This window comes from Lepidochelys olivacea (assembly GCF_965140295.1).
Source record: "Lepidochelys olivacea isolate rLepOli2 genome assembly, chromosome: 6".
Classification (NCBI taxonomy): Eukaryota; Metazoa; Chordata; order Testudines; family Cheloniidae; genus Lepidochelys; species Lepidochelys olivacea.
Genome location: NC_140416.1, coordinates 15,787,804 through 15,802,736, shown reverse-complemented (window position 1 = coordinate 15,802,736; position 14,933 = coordinate 15,787,804). Strand labels below are relative to the sequence as shown.

Genomic DNA, 14,933 nt, shown 5'->3' with positions numbered 1-14,933 from the left:
AAGAAATCAGATTTTATTAATGTTCTCAGTGCTGACACCTGATGTATCAGGAGAAAGGAAAGTGCTGTGCTCAGATCCAGACGAGTTGATTCATTCTTCCGTTTCCTAAATATTGTATAACAAAATACTCTTAAGCCCTCTGTAAGTCGCAAGAACATCACACAAACTGAGGGAACACAAGAGGAAGTTCCCCAACTTTTAGAATAGACAGAGAAGCAACTTCTGAAACCTGGTACAGTCACAGGATTTCAGTGCCAGTGCAAATATGTGGTAGGTATTTATTTTACAGAAGTTCTTTTTAGTTACAGAGGAAGGAGGGTGCTGCCGTTCTCCCACCAGGGGCCATTGGAATAAATCTATTGCAACTGTGTTTAGGAATAACCTTTTCTAGCTTTTTGATTTTAAACACCATTGTTATTTTGTATGTGTTGGTGTATATATGTATTCAGTCTCTATCTAAATGTGGCTTTCCTGCCCTCTAGTTAACACCACAGCACTATGAGGAGGTAGCTACAGTTGACTGGTTGAGTATTATTAATGTATTTTTAATGGTGACAGTAGCACCCGGAGTACTTTGGAGTACCCATCTGTCTAGGGTTTTGTATGATCATCCCATCATTATGTGGTCCAGATGCCTTCCACAAAAAGTAAACACACACAAGATCTCCCTCTCTCTTCCGGCCCTGCCAGCAAGACAAGCTTAATGTTATTTTTTTTATTTTATTTTATTTATTTTTAATTATAATAAATATATAAGGCCAGATCCTCCACTGATGTAAATTGGTGTGGCTCCATTGACTTCACTGCAGTCACTGTGCTGATTTATACCAGCTGAGGATCTGGCCCAAAAAGCACCAGGATGCATTAATAAAACAACACATTTCTTTTATAACTAAACCAAATCCCCATTACCTTTAGTGTAACCTTGCAGTGCAGAGGAGTCCAGTTTATCCTGTAGCACTCTGTGCCAGCAGAGGGACCAGGTTCGAGGGAGATCTCCAGATCCGCCGTCGCATCCCAGGTATAGCAGAACTCCGTCTTGTTCAGCCAGCACAAGTTCTTCACAAAGGGCTGCTCCATGTCTGGGAAGTTGCCCACATTGATTTCCACCAGGGTCTTCTCCTCGCTCAGGGTCTGCAGGACAAGGGATTGGGACTTTCGCTCCCAGATGAGACCACTGGTGCTCCCTCTCAAGATCCAGTTCTTGTTTGGCTGGTCCACCACTTGCCAGTAGATAATTCCGATGGTCATCACGAAGAAGACAGCCACCCCAAGGCAGGCAATAGCTCCCTTCCAGGTCTCATTCATCTCCTTGAGCCCAGAGTCCCACGTCACCTCTGGGATCGGACTCTGGTTCCTGGGACGAGCATGGGGCATTTTACACAAAATTATTAAAGCAATCTTGCAAGGAAACCTTCTGCTTCAGGACACGGAGCTCTCTCTTTCGGAACCTGCTGGGAAGCTCTCTTTAACTTTGGTTATTTCCCCCTCCTCTCCAAAAATAACTTCACAACTTCCCCCTCCCAGAAATAAAAACAAGTAAACCCACTTCTTAAAGCTTTCTTCACCACTCAGCACATGTTGCTAAAGGGGAAGTTATTCTAGCCAGCAGTGCACTAGCTGCATAAGGGAGAGTGCCTGCAAAATATAGCTGTAAACGTGTGGTGTCAGATCCATCCCCCCTGCCAGATTTGTCCCAGGTGCTTGAGCTGTGACGTTTCTCTGGCATGCCAGACTGTGCCTAATCAGGAACACTGTCTGTGGCCCTATAGAGACAAACATGCATTGAAAAGCTTGGATCCTGTATAACCATTAGATTGGGAGTAAGGGAGGGGGGAGCGGGCAGCAGCAGCTGTATAGAGAAAATGCAGCGTTCAAGTCTCCACGCAGCTTTGGGTTCAAGCTTGCAATGCAGCGTTAAGGGGACATGTGGTGCAGAGAAGATCACAGTGGATATTTGCTGATTATAAAGAGAAGGGTGTGAATGGGATTCCCCAAAAGTGCAAGTCACTCAGGTAAAAGTTTAACAAGTTCTTTAGCCCTCCCTCCCCCAAATAGAAGCGTTAGATTAATCTACCTGTTGCGTAGTAAAAACTGGAAGCTGTCTGTAAAGCATAATTTCATTCAAAACCTCATGTGGTGTAGATCAGTGTAGTACCCTTGATGCCCATGGAGATATGCTCATTTACACCAGCGGAGGATCAGCTCCGTTCTCTTTACAAGTGCTCGGCACTCAGTTGGGTTTCCTGCATGTGAAATAACATTTGTTTCAAAGGAAAAACATTGCTTGGCTTTTTTCCTTCTCTCAAAGAGAAACACTAATACGAGCACATCTGCTCAGGTTTAGGTGAAGTCTCTGTGAAAGTCACTTCCCTGTAACAGTGGCATTAACGCACGCTGACCCATGTCACGCAGGGCTATTAATCTTCGGAAGTCTGGCCCGGCTCAGATGACTGGGTCCGGGAAATAAAGCTGAATCTTTTCGCCGCACTCACTCTCTCACACTTCCTATTCACCAGGGGCATGCCTGGGCCTACAATGTTATTTATATTTATTTTGCACAGCCTTTGAACTAAGATGCTATATATGAGCGTGGTGTTATGGGTATCTGTTCTTCGCAGGGCATTTCAATTTCTGCATGGTGGCATTGCCATGAAAAGACAAGATGCCGTCTCCCTGACTTAAAAAGAGGCATAAACACAAACACAGACTGGCTGGGTTTAGTCAGGTACCTGTGGCCCCCCCAGCTCCACTTGCAGCACTCAAAGGCCCGATTCTCCGCTCGCGCTAGTTTCCACAGAGAGCATGATTCATTTCGTCTCCCTAAGGCAGGTAAAAATTAATTGGCTTGTTTCCCAAACGTTACCTTTTCACGTAAGCAGTTGTCACCGACGCCCGGATGTCATGTGACCGCTAACGAGCTGGTTTTGATTCCCAGTACATTTCCAGGAAGAGTTCCAAGTGCTGGCTTTATCCTATAAATCCCACATGGTTTGGGACCCAGTTACCTAAGGGACCACCTGTCTCCCACACCATGCTGCCACTGTGGAGACCGGCATGTCTGAGGGCAATTGATAACAAACAAATGCAAGTGGATAGGAGGGCATTTTCTTTGACAGGATCTCTTGAATTTACTTCCCTGCTTGGTCCAGCAAAGACTGGATTCATTCACTTCCAGGCAGGCTGCTAAGCCTCTTTTCTCCTAGGCATTTAGGCTCAGATCCAGCAAAGCATTTAAGTGGGAACTTAATTTTAAGCATGTGACTGGTCCCACTGACTTCAGCTAGATTACTGGTGTGCTTAACTTTAAGTGCTTTCCTGGATCAGGGCCATAGTGGGGCTGGGGGGCTCCAAAGGGGAGAGGCCGGAGATGGAAGGGTGAATTATATGAAGTCTCTCACTATAGGATGCAGTTGGAGAGAATGTCTTTAATCTGTTCTGTGGGAGTCTATTTGAAAAAAGGCCTCTGGAAGTCTGATGAATCAGCATATTGTCGTGAAATTTTCTTTTTAGGTTTTCTAATGGAGTGCTTTACACTTTGAGAGGTGGATAGAGGAGTGCTGGAAATGTGCCAGAGATGACTAAATAAAATCAAATACAGCTTCGAGGACTTCGCTACTTTATGCGTAATGCATCTCTCCAAACTCAGGCTCCATCTTCACTGCAAAGAGTGTGTTTACACTGAGATATTCCAACACAGTCTAAAATCCTGGCGGAGACAAGGGATTATATTTTTTACCTCGTTGTAGCTAGTCAAGGTCAACCTTGTACCTTCCACCTATGGATGACTTTGGTTAGCTACATTAGACTCCCTGTGCCTTGTCTCCTCTAGGATTTGACATCAAATTAGTGATCTCAGTGCAAACACACACCTTTTATCTGCCGTGAAGCCAAAGCCTCATACTCAAAGCTTTCATACATACCCTCACACTCTATATCTGTATTCTGTACTCTGTAGGCCAGATCCTTGGAAGGTGCAAATTCTCATAGCTCCATTGGCTGCAATGTAACTAATCCAATGTATACCTGCTGAGAATCTGGCCCAATAATTCACTCTCTCATTTTAATCTAGATTTTGAGCTCTTCAGGACAAGGGCTGTGGTTGTTACATGTTTTATCATGTGCCTGGAATATATTTGGTTGGTTAAAATATTATTATGTTGGTCAAGCCATTTCCTATCGGTTCGATTTAAATAATAAATACCCAGCTCTGACATAGTGCTTTTCATCAGTCGATCGCAACACGCTTTACAAATAAGTGGCTGATTTTGTTAGCCACATGGCCACCAGTGATCATATCACAGCTAGGGTGACCAGATGTCCCGATTTTATAGGGACAGTCCTGATATTTGGGTTTTTTTCTTATATAGGCACCTATTACCCCCCACCCCCATCCCGATTTTTCACATTTGCTATCTGGTCACCCTAATCACAGCTTTCATAGCATGTGATAGTGTGCCCATGTCTGTATTTCAACAGCCTTTTATAAAGGTTCAGAAGAATCCTTTGAAAGGAGCAAAACTCCTTTGAAATACCCATGGAAGTTAGCTGGGAATTACAAAAAAAAAGTGTATGGAAACTGAATAGTGTATATTCACGTTGTGCGCTCTTTGGGTTGGGTACATGTTATGTGGTATGTTTCTGTGTCTTCATTAGCTAAGTGCAATTCTTGGAATCAGGTGGTTAGTGCAAATACTAGAGAGACAAGCTGGTAGTGAGCTACCCTGAAGAAGAGCTCTGTGTAGGTCGAAAGATTGTCTCTCTCTCTCGCCAACAGAAGTTGGTCAATAAAAGATCTTACCTCCCCCACCTTATAGCTAATATCCTGGGACCGACACGGCTACCACAACACTGCATAGAGCAAATACTCACAGTTATGGATTTGAGATGTGCTGGCTGCAAACATCCTGTAGCATTTGTTTAAAAATTCACTGTTCGGATGAACAAACCTGTAGGTATGCACACAAGGGGCACAAACACTGTCATTTTGATATCCAAACAAATATTCACAGAAACGTTTCTTGCCGCACTCGCGCAGCTCTAATCAAGAGAAAGGGGAAAACTAATTAAAATGTGAGGTGACACAGAGAAACAGTTGTAATTGCGTATTGACACCTAAGCGCAGACTCTGATCCTGCAATCTGCAATGCTTAGGCAGAATGCCGTGCTGGCATCAAGTCCCACTGTCTTCAATGGATGATTGTGCAACAGTCTGCCCACCTGCCCTAAGGGATGAGGAACACATTCAGTGCGCTAATGAAGACTTCACTCCTGGGTACACAGCCCCAGAGAGATGATAAAACAGAGGCTCTCCATCCATGGAGGAGGAAGGAGCAATGGAAGGTCACCTGGCTAGGACATGGAGTCTAAGCTATTTTGAATTTCTTTTTATTTGTATTGTTTTTATTTTGTGATTTTTTTTCTTTGTTGTCAATCCCACACCAAATAAACCTTATTTTGTTTACGGTACCTGGAACAATTCTCTGGGGACAGGGATTGCTGGACACAGCTACGGAAAGGGAACTGGCTTCAGACCATAATGAAGGCTGAGTCAACGAAAAAGTAACCTCAGATCCAGAGGGGAGAGACAGAGATAAGCATCTGTCATAACCATACAGCTAAGGGTAGCCTAGAATTCTTCCTTACTTGTAAGGGGTTAAGAAGCTCAAATAACCTGGCACCTGACCAAAAGGACCAATGGGGAAAGAAGATACTTTCAAATCTTGGGGGGGCGAGGGGGGCAGGAAGGCTTTGTTTTGTTTGTTCTCTTCGGAAGCAAGAAGCACCAGGTCAGAAAACTCCTTCTCCTATAAACCATCCTAAAAGTCTCTCATATTACAAAAATTGTAAGTAAAAGCCAGGCAAGGCATGTTAGATTATCTTTTGTTCTGCTTGTGAATTTTTCCTTTGCTGGAGGGAGGTTTATTCCTGTTTTTTGTAACTTTGAAACTAAGCCTAGAGGAAGTTCTACTGTGTTTTTGAATCTTTTGTTACCCTATAAAGTTATTTTCCATCCTGATTTTACAGAGGTGATTTTTACCTTTTTTTTAAAGTAAAATCCTTCTTTTAAGAACCTGAATGATTTCTCTATTGTCCTAAGACCCAGGGGTTTGGGTCTGTGATCACTTTGTAACCAATTGGTTAGGATTTTATTCTCAAGCCTCCCCAGGAAAGGGGGTGTAAGGGCTTGGGGGGATATTTTGGGGGAATAGAAACTCCAAGTGGTCCTTTCCCTGATTCTTTGTTAAATCACTTGGTGGTGGCAGCATACCCTCCAAGGGCAAAGAATTTGAGCCTTGGGGAAGTTTTAACCTAAGCTGGTAGATATAAGCTTAGGGGGTCTTTCATGCGGGTCCCCACATCTGTACCCTAGAGTTCAGAGTGGGGAGGGAACCCTGACAGCATCCAATCAAAAGCAGAGGAACCATGAGGGCCTGCCCACGAGAGGAACAAGAACTGGTATAAGTCAGCGTGGGCACAGGGAGAACTTGGTAGTTGCAGGGCCCACCTTTTCAACTGGCCACCTTAACCAAAAAATAACTGAAACCAACATTTTTTTATGCAGTAACATATCCCAAATAAACCACACCTCAGAGAAGAGCGAAACAAACTCCCTCTCTCTCCAGAAATGATAGCCACTCCTACCTCACAAACACTGAATTAAAAAGAAAACTCACAGCTTTGAGCTTGGCTCTGAAGGATATTGCAGAATTGCATGTATCAAGGTAGAGACGATTCCATAGTCACAGACTTTTGATGGAAGAGGCCTTACCAAGTTATGCCGTCAGGTGGCCAGCAGTTCCATCCTGCAGATTTTAGTAGCCACAGCACAAGACAGGGCAGCACACAATGCTTCAGGCAGAGCAGTCCGGTGTTATCCAAGGCCTCAAAACACTACCAGTGATATCCTGAAATGCACTTGCTGAGCAACAGGCAGCTACTGCAGCTGTCAGAGACAATGTGTCAGTGATGCTTGTGGGTGGATGCCCTTGAACAATCATGCTGCTGGGCTCTACAAGAGCCGTGAGTGGTTTTCAATGACAGTCCTAAAATGAAATACCTTACAGCCATCCAGCATAAAAGTCATGCAGATACATATCTACTGCAGGAGGGTCCGTGAGAAAAGGAGGGTGCCACATAGCGGTGCAGATCATTGTTGGGTCCATGCTGGCTGACAGCAATTCGAAAATGGCGCGAGCCAGCCCCGAAAGGAAGTATGGGGCAGAGACAGCAGAAACATGGGGCCTGTTTATTACAAACCATAATGCAAGTCAGTCCTTAACAAAGAGCCCCAAACACAGTCATTTCCCACACCCAGGGTATATAGGGTTTTATGACTCTGCTCATCCCACCGGGCACCCCCACCAGTTTCTCTGCTGGGAGTCCCTCCATACCATGCTCCGGTGTTGTCTGCCACACCTAGGCTCCTTGTTGGTCCTCTTTTGTTGCTCTGCCAGGACAGCCACCCCAATCCTTCTAGCTGGAGTGCAGCCCTGCTCTTCCCAGCAGGAACCCCCACCCGACCCCAGCATCTCTGCCGGGAGAGCCTCCTCACCAGGAGAGCACCCCTCACTCCCCAGGCCCGCTCACTGTTCCCCTTGGTCCAGCTCTCCATTGTGGAGACATCAGCCCCTGCATTGCTCCCCTGGCTTCAGCCCTCTCCGTCCCTTGGCTTCAGCTCCCCGGCTTAGAGCCAGCAGGCAGCAGCTGCTCCTGCTCCTCCTCCTCCTGCTGCCTGCAGCTGTCTCCAGCCCCGCCTTGGGGAGGTCAGCCGCAATCCTCCCCTGCCCCCCTTGCTGCTCTCCTTGCCTTCAGCCTTCACCCCCAGAAACACGTTCTGGCTCTAGCAGCTCCTATCTGCCTTTTCTGACTGACTCTGGCAGCCATCACCCAGGAGGTTGGTTGGTCGGTCGGTCACAGTCTCTCTCTTCTTCATCCTCCTCTCCTCTTCAGCACCCAGGTTCCCTCATCCTTTATAATTCCACATGCTGCTCCCGCCCTCTTAATTGGCCAAACTGGAAGCCCCTGTCCTGGCATAAGGGGAACTGGGCCTACTTCATTCACAGGAGCCGGCCACCCTGTGACAACCCCTTTTAAAATTTCTCTCCTAGTTTTCACTTTTCTTCTGCTGCTCTAACTTTTTAACAGTTGAGAGAGTTTTGAAACAAGAAAGAAAGAAAGAATCCTGCTGGAAATCCTTCATTCTATTGCATTCAGAGGGGGTGGGAGGGTCAAGTCTCAAAATTAAAAAAAAATATGGAAAATTTTCAAAAATCCAAGAAATGGTTCTGCTTTACAACTGTTATTCCTTTTTTTTTTTTTTTTTTTTGGACCAGTTCTAATCAGGACATCCCAATGTATTTGCCCCTCTTGAGAGCCAGAGGATTGTTTTCCGATGTGCATGGAAAGATGAGCGCATGAAGGTTGAGTGTGTGTGCTGCACAGGGGATATGAAGGTGGAGCCTGGGTGTGTGGGTGAATGGTGTGTAGAGGATTGCGGTGTGCACAGGTTGTATGATAGTGAGGGATGAAGGAAGTGATTTTGTTTGGGGTATTTGTATAGAAGGGTGTGGTCTGGATGTGTGTAATTAAATTGTTCCTCAGTCTTCATCAGATCTGTATTCTATCATTCAGTACATTATCACTTTTCAACAAACAGTATAAATAATGTTCTTACAGTGTAGTTTTACTGTACAAAGTAAATATGTACAGGTATCCTCTTCCCACTCAGCAGATCTGCTCTGTGTGCAGGGGTGTTCAGAGAGCCCTGTCTGCTAACTTCGGTGACAAGTAAGATTTTATTACCATTCTCTCCTGTTATCCTGAAAGAACCCATCCTGAGTGAACTAGGATTTTTTGTCTTGCACATCAACCAAATTCTATTTGCAGGGCCACCAGCGGAACCCCATTGTCTTCATATCAGTTACATCTGTGCATTTCCACTCAAGGCAATAGAGGTAATTGAGGGCCTCATCTGAAGACAATGGAGCTGCACGGTTGTCACTGAAGGCCCAGTTTGGTCAGCAGAATCTTTATTTCAGTGATGAGGATGTACCTACACAGGAAGACAATATTTGATAGAAGAGAGCTTTTTCATCTAGCAAACACATGCATAACAAAACTCCAACTACTAGAAGTTCCAACTACTAGCAACTTCAAATTGGAAAGAAGATGCAGCTTTTTAACCACTAGAATCACTTACCTAGGGATGTGGTGGATTCTCCATTGCTTGCTGTTTTTCAGAACTGGAGGACTTTCTAAGACATATGCTATAGCTCAGTGGCTCTCAAACTTTTGTACTGGTGACCCCTTTCACATAGCAAGCCTCTGAGTGCAACCCCCCTTATAAATTAAAAACACTTTTTTATATACGTTAAATATATAAATGCTGGAGGCAAAGCGGGGTTTAGGGTGGAGGCTGACAGCTCACGACCCCTCATGTAATAACCTCACGACCCCCTGAGGGGTCCCGACCCCCAGTTTGAGAACCTCTGGCTCAACCAGCAGTTGAGAGCTTGATGTAGGAATGACTGGGTGAAATTCTATGGCCTGGGTGAAGCAGGAGGTCAGACTAGGTGATCATAATGGTTTAAAATCTATGAGAAGATAAAAACCCAGCTTGACTTTCAGATCCCCTGTTTTGAGCTTGTAAGTCTGGTTTTGGGGGAGGGAGGAGGGCAAACCTTTTACTTTTAAACTGTGAAAATTTGATTTGAAAAACATTGAGACACAGTGACACGGCCACTATGCCATTGTTACAAAACCACTTTTCAGAGTAACAGAAGTTTCATTCAATTAAAAAATACAAATATGTTACTAAAAATATTTGTAATACTTCGTTAAAGATTTTTTTAAAATCTCAATTAATGGTCCTTAATCAGCATAGGATGAACACAGGCCCTAAATTATAATGAGGAGGATGCAAATGACATGCCAGTGTCTTTCTCGCATACTGCATTGTGACCCACCTATCTGGGGAGAACCAAGCAGGTGGATGTCAGGGTCTTAGTTTTATAATATTTCAAGTAGCAATGATGTCGCAGTGCTCCTGGCCAAGCAGTGCAATACCCCAGGAAATACTGCATTCAGAATCTCATACAGACTGCCATTGGAGCCAATGGGAGCCATTCTATTGACTTCAATTGGCTTTGGATCAGACATTCAGAGCCCTACTCATCTCCCACTCTCATCAGTGGCAAGTTTTCCATCGATATCAGTGGGAACTGGATCAGACTGTCAGCAAGGCTGGAGCTCCCAGGAGCAATAATGACCCAAGATGGCAAGATCTATGAGTTCAAAGTTCATACAAGTAGGACACCTCAGCTACCTGTATATGTCTGTGTACCATGGAGAATCTTTAAATCCCAGCTCTGTTTATCAATAGGAAATGGCAAAGCCCAAAGATTGTCGGGGTAAAATAAGGAGCAACTTGGTTCCATACCCCAAATTCAAACTGAACCATATTTCAGGTTCACAAGTTTGGTTAATTTTCCCCCATTTTTTCCACACACCTTTGTGCTTCTCAGATTGGGCTTGAACCAGATTTGAAAGCACCAAAATGCTCAAGACACACACAGACACACACAGTTTTTATGCTATTTCCAGTCTGGTTAAAACGAGGGAATCTTGTGGGAGACATCTGATAGATTATCATTCCCACACCTCAGATACTACATAGATTCCTTATGAGAAAGAATGAGAAATGTGTAGAGTTTCAGAGAACAGAAACAAGGAGAATACTGGAGGGACTGAGTTAAGAGAGAAGATTAAAAGAGTTAAATTAGTTTGGCTTGGCTAAAGAGTGAAGTATGTGAAGGGTGTAAACAGCAAGGAGAGAGAGGAGTTATTTAGTGTGATACACATGGGGCACAACGAGAAGTAATGAGGTGAAATTTAGGGTGAATATCAGGGGAAGACTGTGAAATAGCTAAGGCTGTGGAATAGGCTCTCAATGGGAGTGGTGGAAGCCCCTTCTCTATGGGACATTTAAAACTAAAGGGGACAAAATCCTATTCAGTGTCCAATATGGAGAAATCCTGCAGTGGCAAGGAGATGGACTGCTATGGTTTGTGGGGTGTGGGCCTGTATATGCAAGAGGGGTGGGGTTCCAGGAAGCAATTCCTCATGGATGAAAGATGGACTTTAGAAGCACAATAGCCTTTGGTCACCAGTAAGTGGGATGCGAGAATGGGTGCTGGCCCAATCTGAGCCATCCTTCAAAAAGCAGGCAGAAAGAGATGTACTATCTTGAGGGCAGTTCAATATTTATCTAGCCTAGGAGGCTCTCATATTACTGCTTTTAATGGTTATTCTGTACATCAAGGCCTGGCCTGCATAGAAAGTTTCTTTAGTCTCTCTTGTTTAGTTCCAATATTGCTTGACTCTGAATCCAAGCGGGAAGACTCCCATTCTCTGCAGAAAATGGGGTTGGTGGATCTGTTATTCTCAAGGTGGTCTTAATGGATTCCCCTCTTCAAGACAGTAGCTGAGATTTTTCAAAGCCAGCTAGGGGATTTAGCTGCATAACTCCTATTAATTTTAATGCATTGTGCATCTAAATACTTTAGCAGGCTTTGAAAAACTTAATCTGTGCTCCCAAATTAACAATCTTTGGGGAAGCAGTTTGAACCTTGTATCTGATTTAAACTGGGTGGAAACTTGTCCCTGCCCTCTTGTGAATTGTCTTTTCTCTGAGCACGGGTTTTAACAGGTTTTTTTGCTGGTCATAAATCACAGTGTGATCCAGTTTCTTGGAACTAAGAGCTCAAAACTGCAGTTCACCTTGTTTAGTCTTCCTCAAATGACCTTGAGTGTTTACCTTCCACAGCCAAGAAAAATGGCTTTTCGTTGACCTGAGTGAAGGGAAAATATTGATGCACTTCTCCTATTTTTCAAAGCAAGGCCGACCTTTTCTTCCATCTCTTCGTCTCATGTTTATCTTGGAAAAAATCAACCTCCTCCTCTCTGCGATGGGATGTTTTTCTTACTTTGCTCGTGTTTGAAAAGCTTTTGCCTCTAGCCCACAGCCAACCAGCCAGAACAAGGTTTCTATAAAAGATTAACACATCTCTTTCACAGTCTACTATATTCCACTTTGTCCATTGCCTTTAACGTTTTCCCTCACTTCAAGCCATTGGTCTGCTTGTGGCTTTTAGCCTTCTGCACACATGCTTTTTGACCAGCTGTCTGGATGTTCTCTAGGCATCCATGCCCTAAGGCTCAGAGATGGATAAACATGCATAGTTTCGATGCCCACTTTTTGGAAGCCATGATGTATCACAACATGACCGTATCCTCAGCCTAGGTCATGTAGGGCATCACCCCTGCCTAGTCAAAGCAATGGAAAGACTCCCATTTTGACTTCAGTGGATTTTGGTTTAAGCCCATAGTAAGTAGGTTCAGGTGCACAACAGTGCATGTTGAAAATCCCAACTCTTCCATTGTCTGTCCTCTCTTTCAAGGATTACTCACTGGCCTAATGTGTCTAGCACAAACTATCAGACTTTTTGATACTTTTGTAGGTGCCATAGGAGCCTTGTTTCACCACATGATGCAGTTCAGCTGTGGATTAAGTTATGTGATCCCCAGATATAACTTGTATTTTGGTTTACAAAGCACTTTTGGCTGGAAGGTGCTACATAAATGCAATAGGCCTGATCCCCTACTGCACTGCACTTTATGTTATTTATTTACACCAGGGCAATGTGGGTGTAAAACACTACCATTGTTATGTGGTAGCATTTTACATCCATGTTGCACTGGTGTCAATGACTGTGCAAGGTGTAGGGCAGTGGAGAATGAGATCTAGAATATCACAAGCTATGTGGTTCTACCTCGGGTCCTGATCCAGCTCCCTTTGGAGCCAATGGGAGTTTTGCGATTGACATTAATGAAAGCACTGTGCAAACTTGTGCGTAATGTTTAGAAATATGTGATCAGCTAAGACATAAAATAGGTCTACAGAACAATTGGTGGTATGGCCTTCACGTTCTTGAAGATCTAGGCACTATTTAAAGAAAAAATCCCCAGTAACAATGTGTTTCACAACAGAAGAAATGCACAGAACTAAGAAAAATAAAAGAGGGGCATGCGTGTATGAGCAGAGCAAGGTGGAAATGGACAAATCACAGAACTGGATGGTGGTCCAAGAAGGTTTGTCCTCAGTTTCAACATTTCACAGAGATAGTTTAGCAATCTCAAGCTTCCAAGGGCTACAGATAAAGCTCCTGTGTGATCTGTCTTATCCAGAGGTGGGCAAACTATGTCCCGCGGGCCACATCCACCTCATGTGACCCTCCTGCCTAGCCCCTGAGCTCCTGGCCCAGGAGGCTAGCCCCCAACCCCTCCCCCGCTGTTTCCCTTCCCCCACGGCCTCAGCTCACAGCTCTTGCTGGGCAGCGTAGCTGCAGAGCCACGGCCTGACCCGGTGCTCTGTGCTGCGCGGTGGCGTGGCTGGTTCCAGCCAGGTGGCACGGCTGCCAGTCCTGGTGCTCTGGGTGGCACGGCTGTAGCGCCGCCAGCCACCAGTGCTCCAGGCAGCACGGTAAGGGGGCAGGGAGCAGGGGGGGTTGGAGAGAGGGCAGGGGAGTTCAGGGTGGTGGTTGGGGGCGGGGGTGTGGATAGGGGTCGGGGTGGTCAGAGGGCAGCGAACAGGGGGGTTGAATGGGGGCAGGGGTGGCAGTCAGGAAGGAGAGGGGGGTTGGAGGGGTGGCGGGGGGTAGTCAGGGCAGGGGGTCCAGGGGCGGTCAGGGGACAGGGAGGGGTGGATGGGAGGGGTCCCAGGGTGGGCCATCAGGGGACAGGAAACAGGGGTGTTGGATGGGGCAGGAGTCTCAGGGGAGCCATCAGGGGGCAAGAAGCAGGGGGGGTTGGATAGGGGGCAGAGGCTGGGCCACACCTGGCTGTTTGGGAAGGCACAGCCTCCCCTAACTGGCCTCCATACAATTTCATAAACCCGATGTGGCCCTCAGGCCAAAAGTTTGCCTGCCCCTGGTTTAATCTGTGCTCTAGATAAAAACATACCCCCCGAGCTGTGTCCAGCAGTGTAGTGTTGCCAATAGCAATGAAGGTGTCATAAATAGAAAGGGAAGGCTAACCACCTTTAAATCCCTCCTGGCCAGAGGAAAAACCCTTTCACTTGTAAAGGGTTAAGAAGCTAGGATAACCTCGCTGTTACCTGACCAAAATGACCAGTGAGGAGACAAGATACTTTCAAAGCTGGGGGGGGGAGGGGAACAAAGGGTTTGCTCTGTCTGTGTGATGCTTTTGCCGGGACCAGAGCAGGAATGCAGGTCAGAACTCCTGTAAAGAGTTAATACGCAATCTAGTTAGATATGCGTTAGATTCTGTTTTGTTTAAATGGCTGATAAAATAAGCTGTGCTGAATGGAATGGTAGTCCTGTTTTTGTGTCTTTTTGTAACTTAAGGTTTTACCTAGAGGGATTCTCTATGTTTTGAATCTGATTACCCTGTAAGGTATTTACCATCCTGATTTTACAGAGGTGATTCTTTTACTTTTTCTTTAATTAAAATTCTCTTTTAAGAACCTGATTGCTTTTTCATTGTGCTTAAGATCCAATGGTTTGGGTCTCTGTTCACCTATGCAAATTGGTGAGGATTTTTATCAAGCCTTCCCCAGGAAAGGGAGTGTAGTGCTTGGGCGGATATTTTTTGGGGGGAGACGTTTCCAAGTGGGCACTTCCCCTGTTCTTTGTGTAACACTTTGGTGATGGCAGCTTTTAACCTAAGCTGGTAAGAATAAGCTTAGGGGGTCTTTCATGCAGGTCCCCACATCTGTACCCTAGAGTTCAGAGAGGGGAAGGAACCTTGACAGAAGGGTAGGATTTTCAGCAGTGCTTGAGTGACTTTGCACAAGTCCCATTGACTTTCAATGGGATTTGTGTTCCTAAGTCATCTTGGCACGTTTGAAACGC

General features: G+C 45.3%; 1 protein-coding gene across 1 annotated transcript in view; it reads right to left on the bottom strand.

The window, feature by feature from the left end:
* LOC311522255 (SITS-binding protein-like) overlaps positions 1-6,699 on the bottom strand; it is a 69,478-nt gene extending 62,779 nt beyond the window's left edge. Inside the window, exons 1-4 of the mRNA XM_084631366.1 lie at positions 6,678-6,699; positions 4,873-4,949; positions 2,078-2,246; positions 913-1,357 (exon numbers count right to left, since the gene is read on the bottom strand). Coding sequence (XP_084487492.1) covers positions 913-1,357; positions 2,078-2,124 — 492 coding nt within the window. The 5' untranslated portion in view covers positions 2,125-2,246; positions 4,873-4,949; positions 6,678-6,699. The remainder of the gene's footprint in view (positions 1-912; positions 1,358-2,077; positions 2,247-4,872; positions 4,950-6,677) is intronic.
* Positions 6,700-14,933: the final 8,234 nt, after the last annotated feature.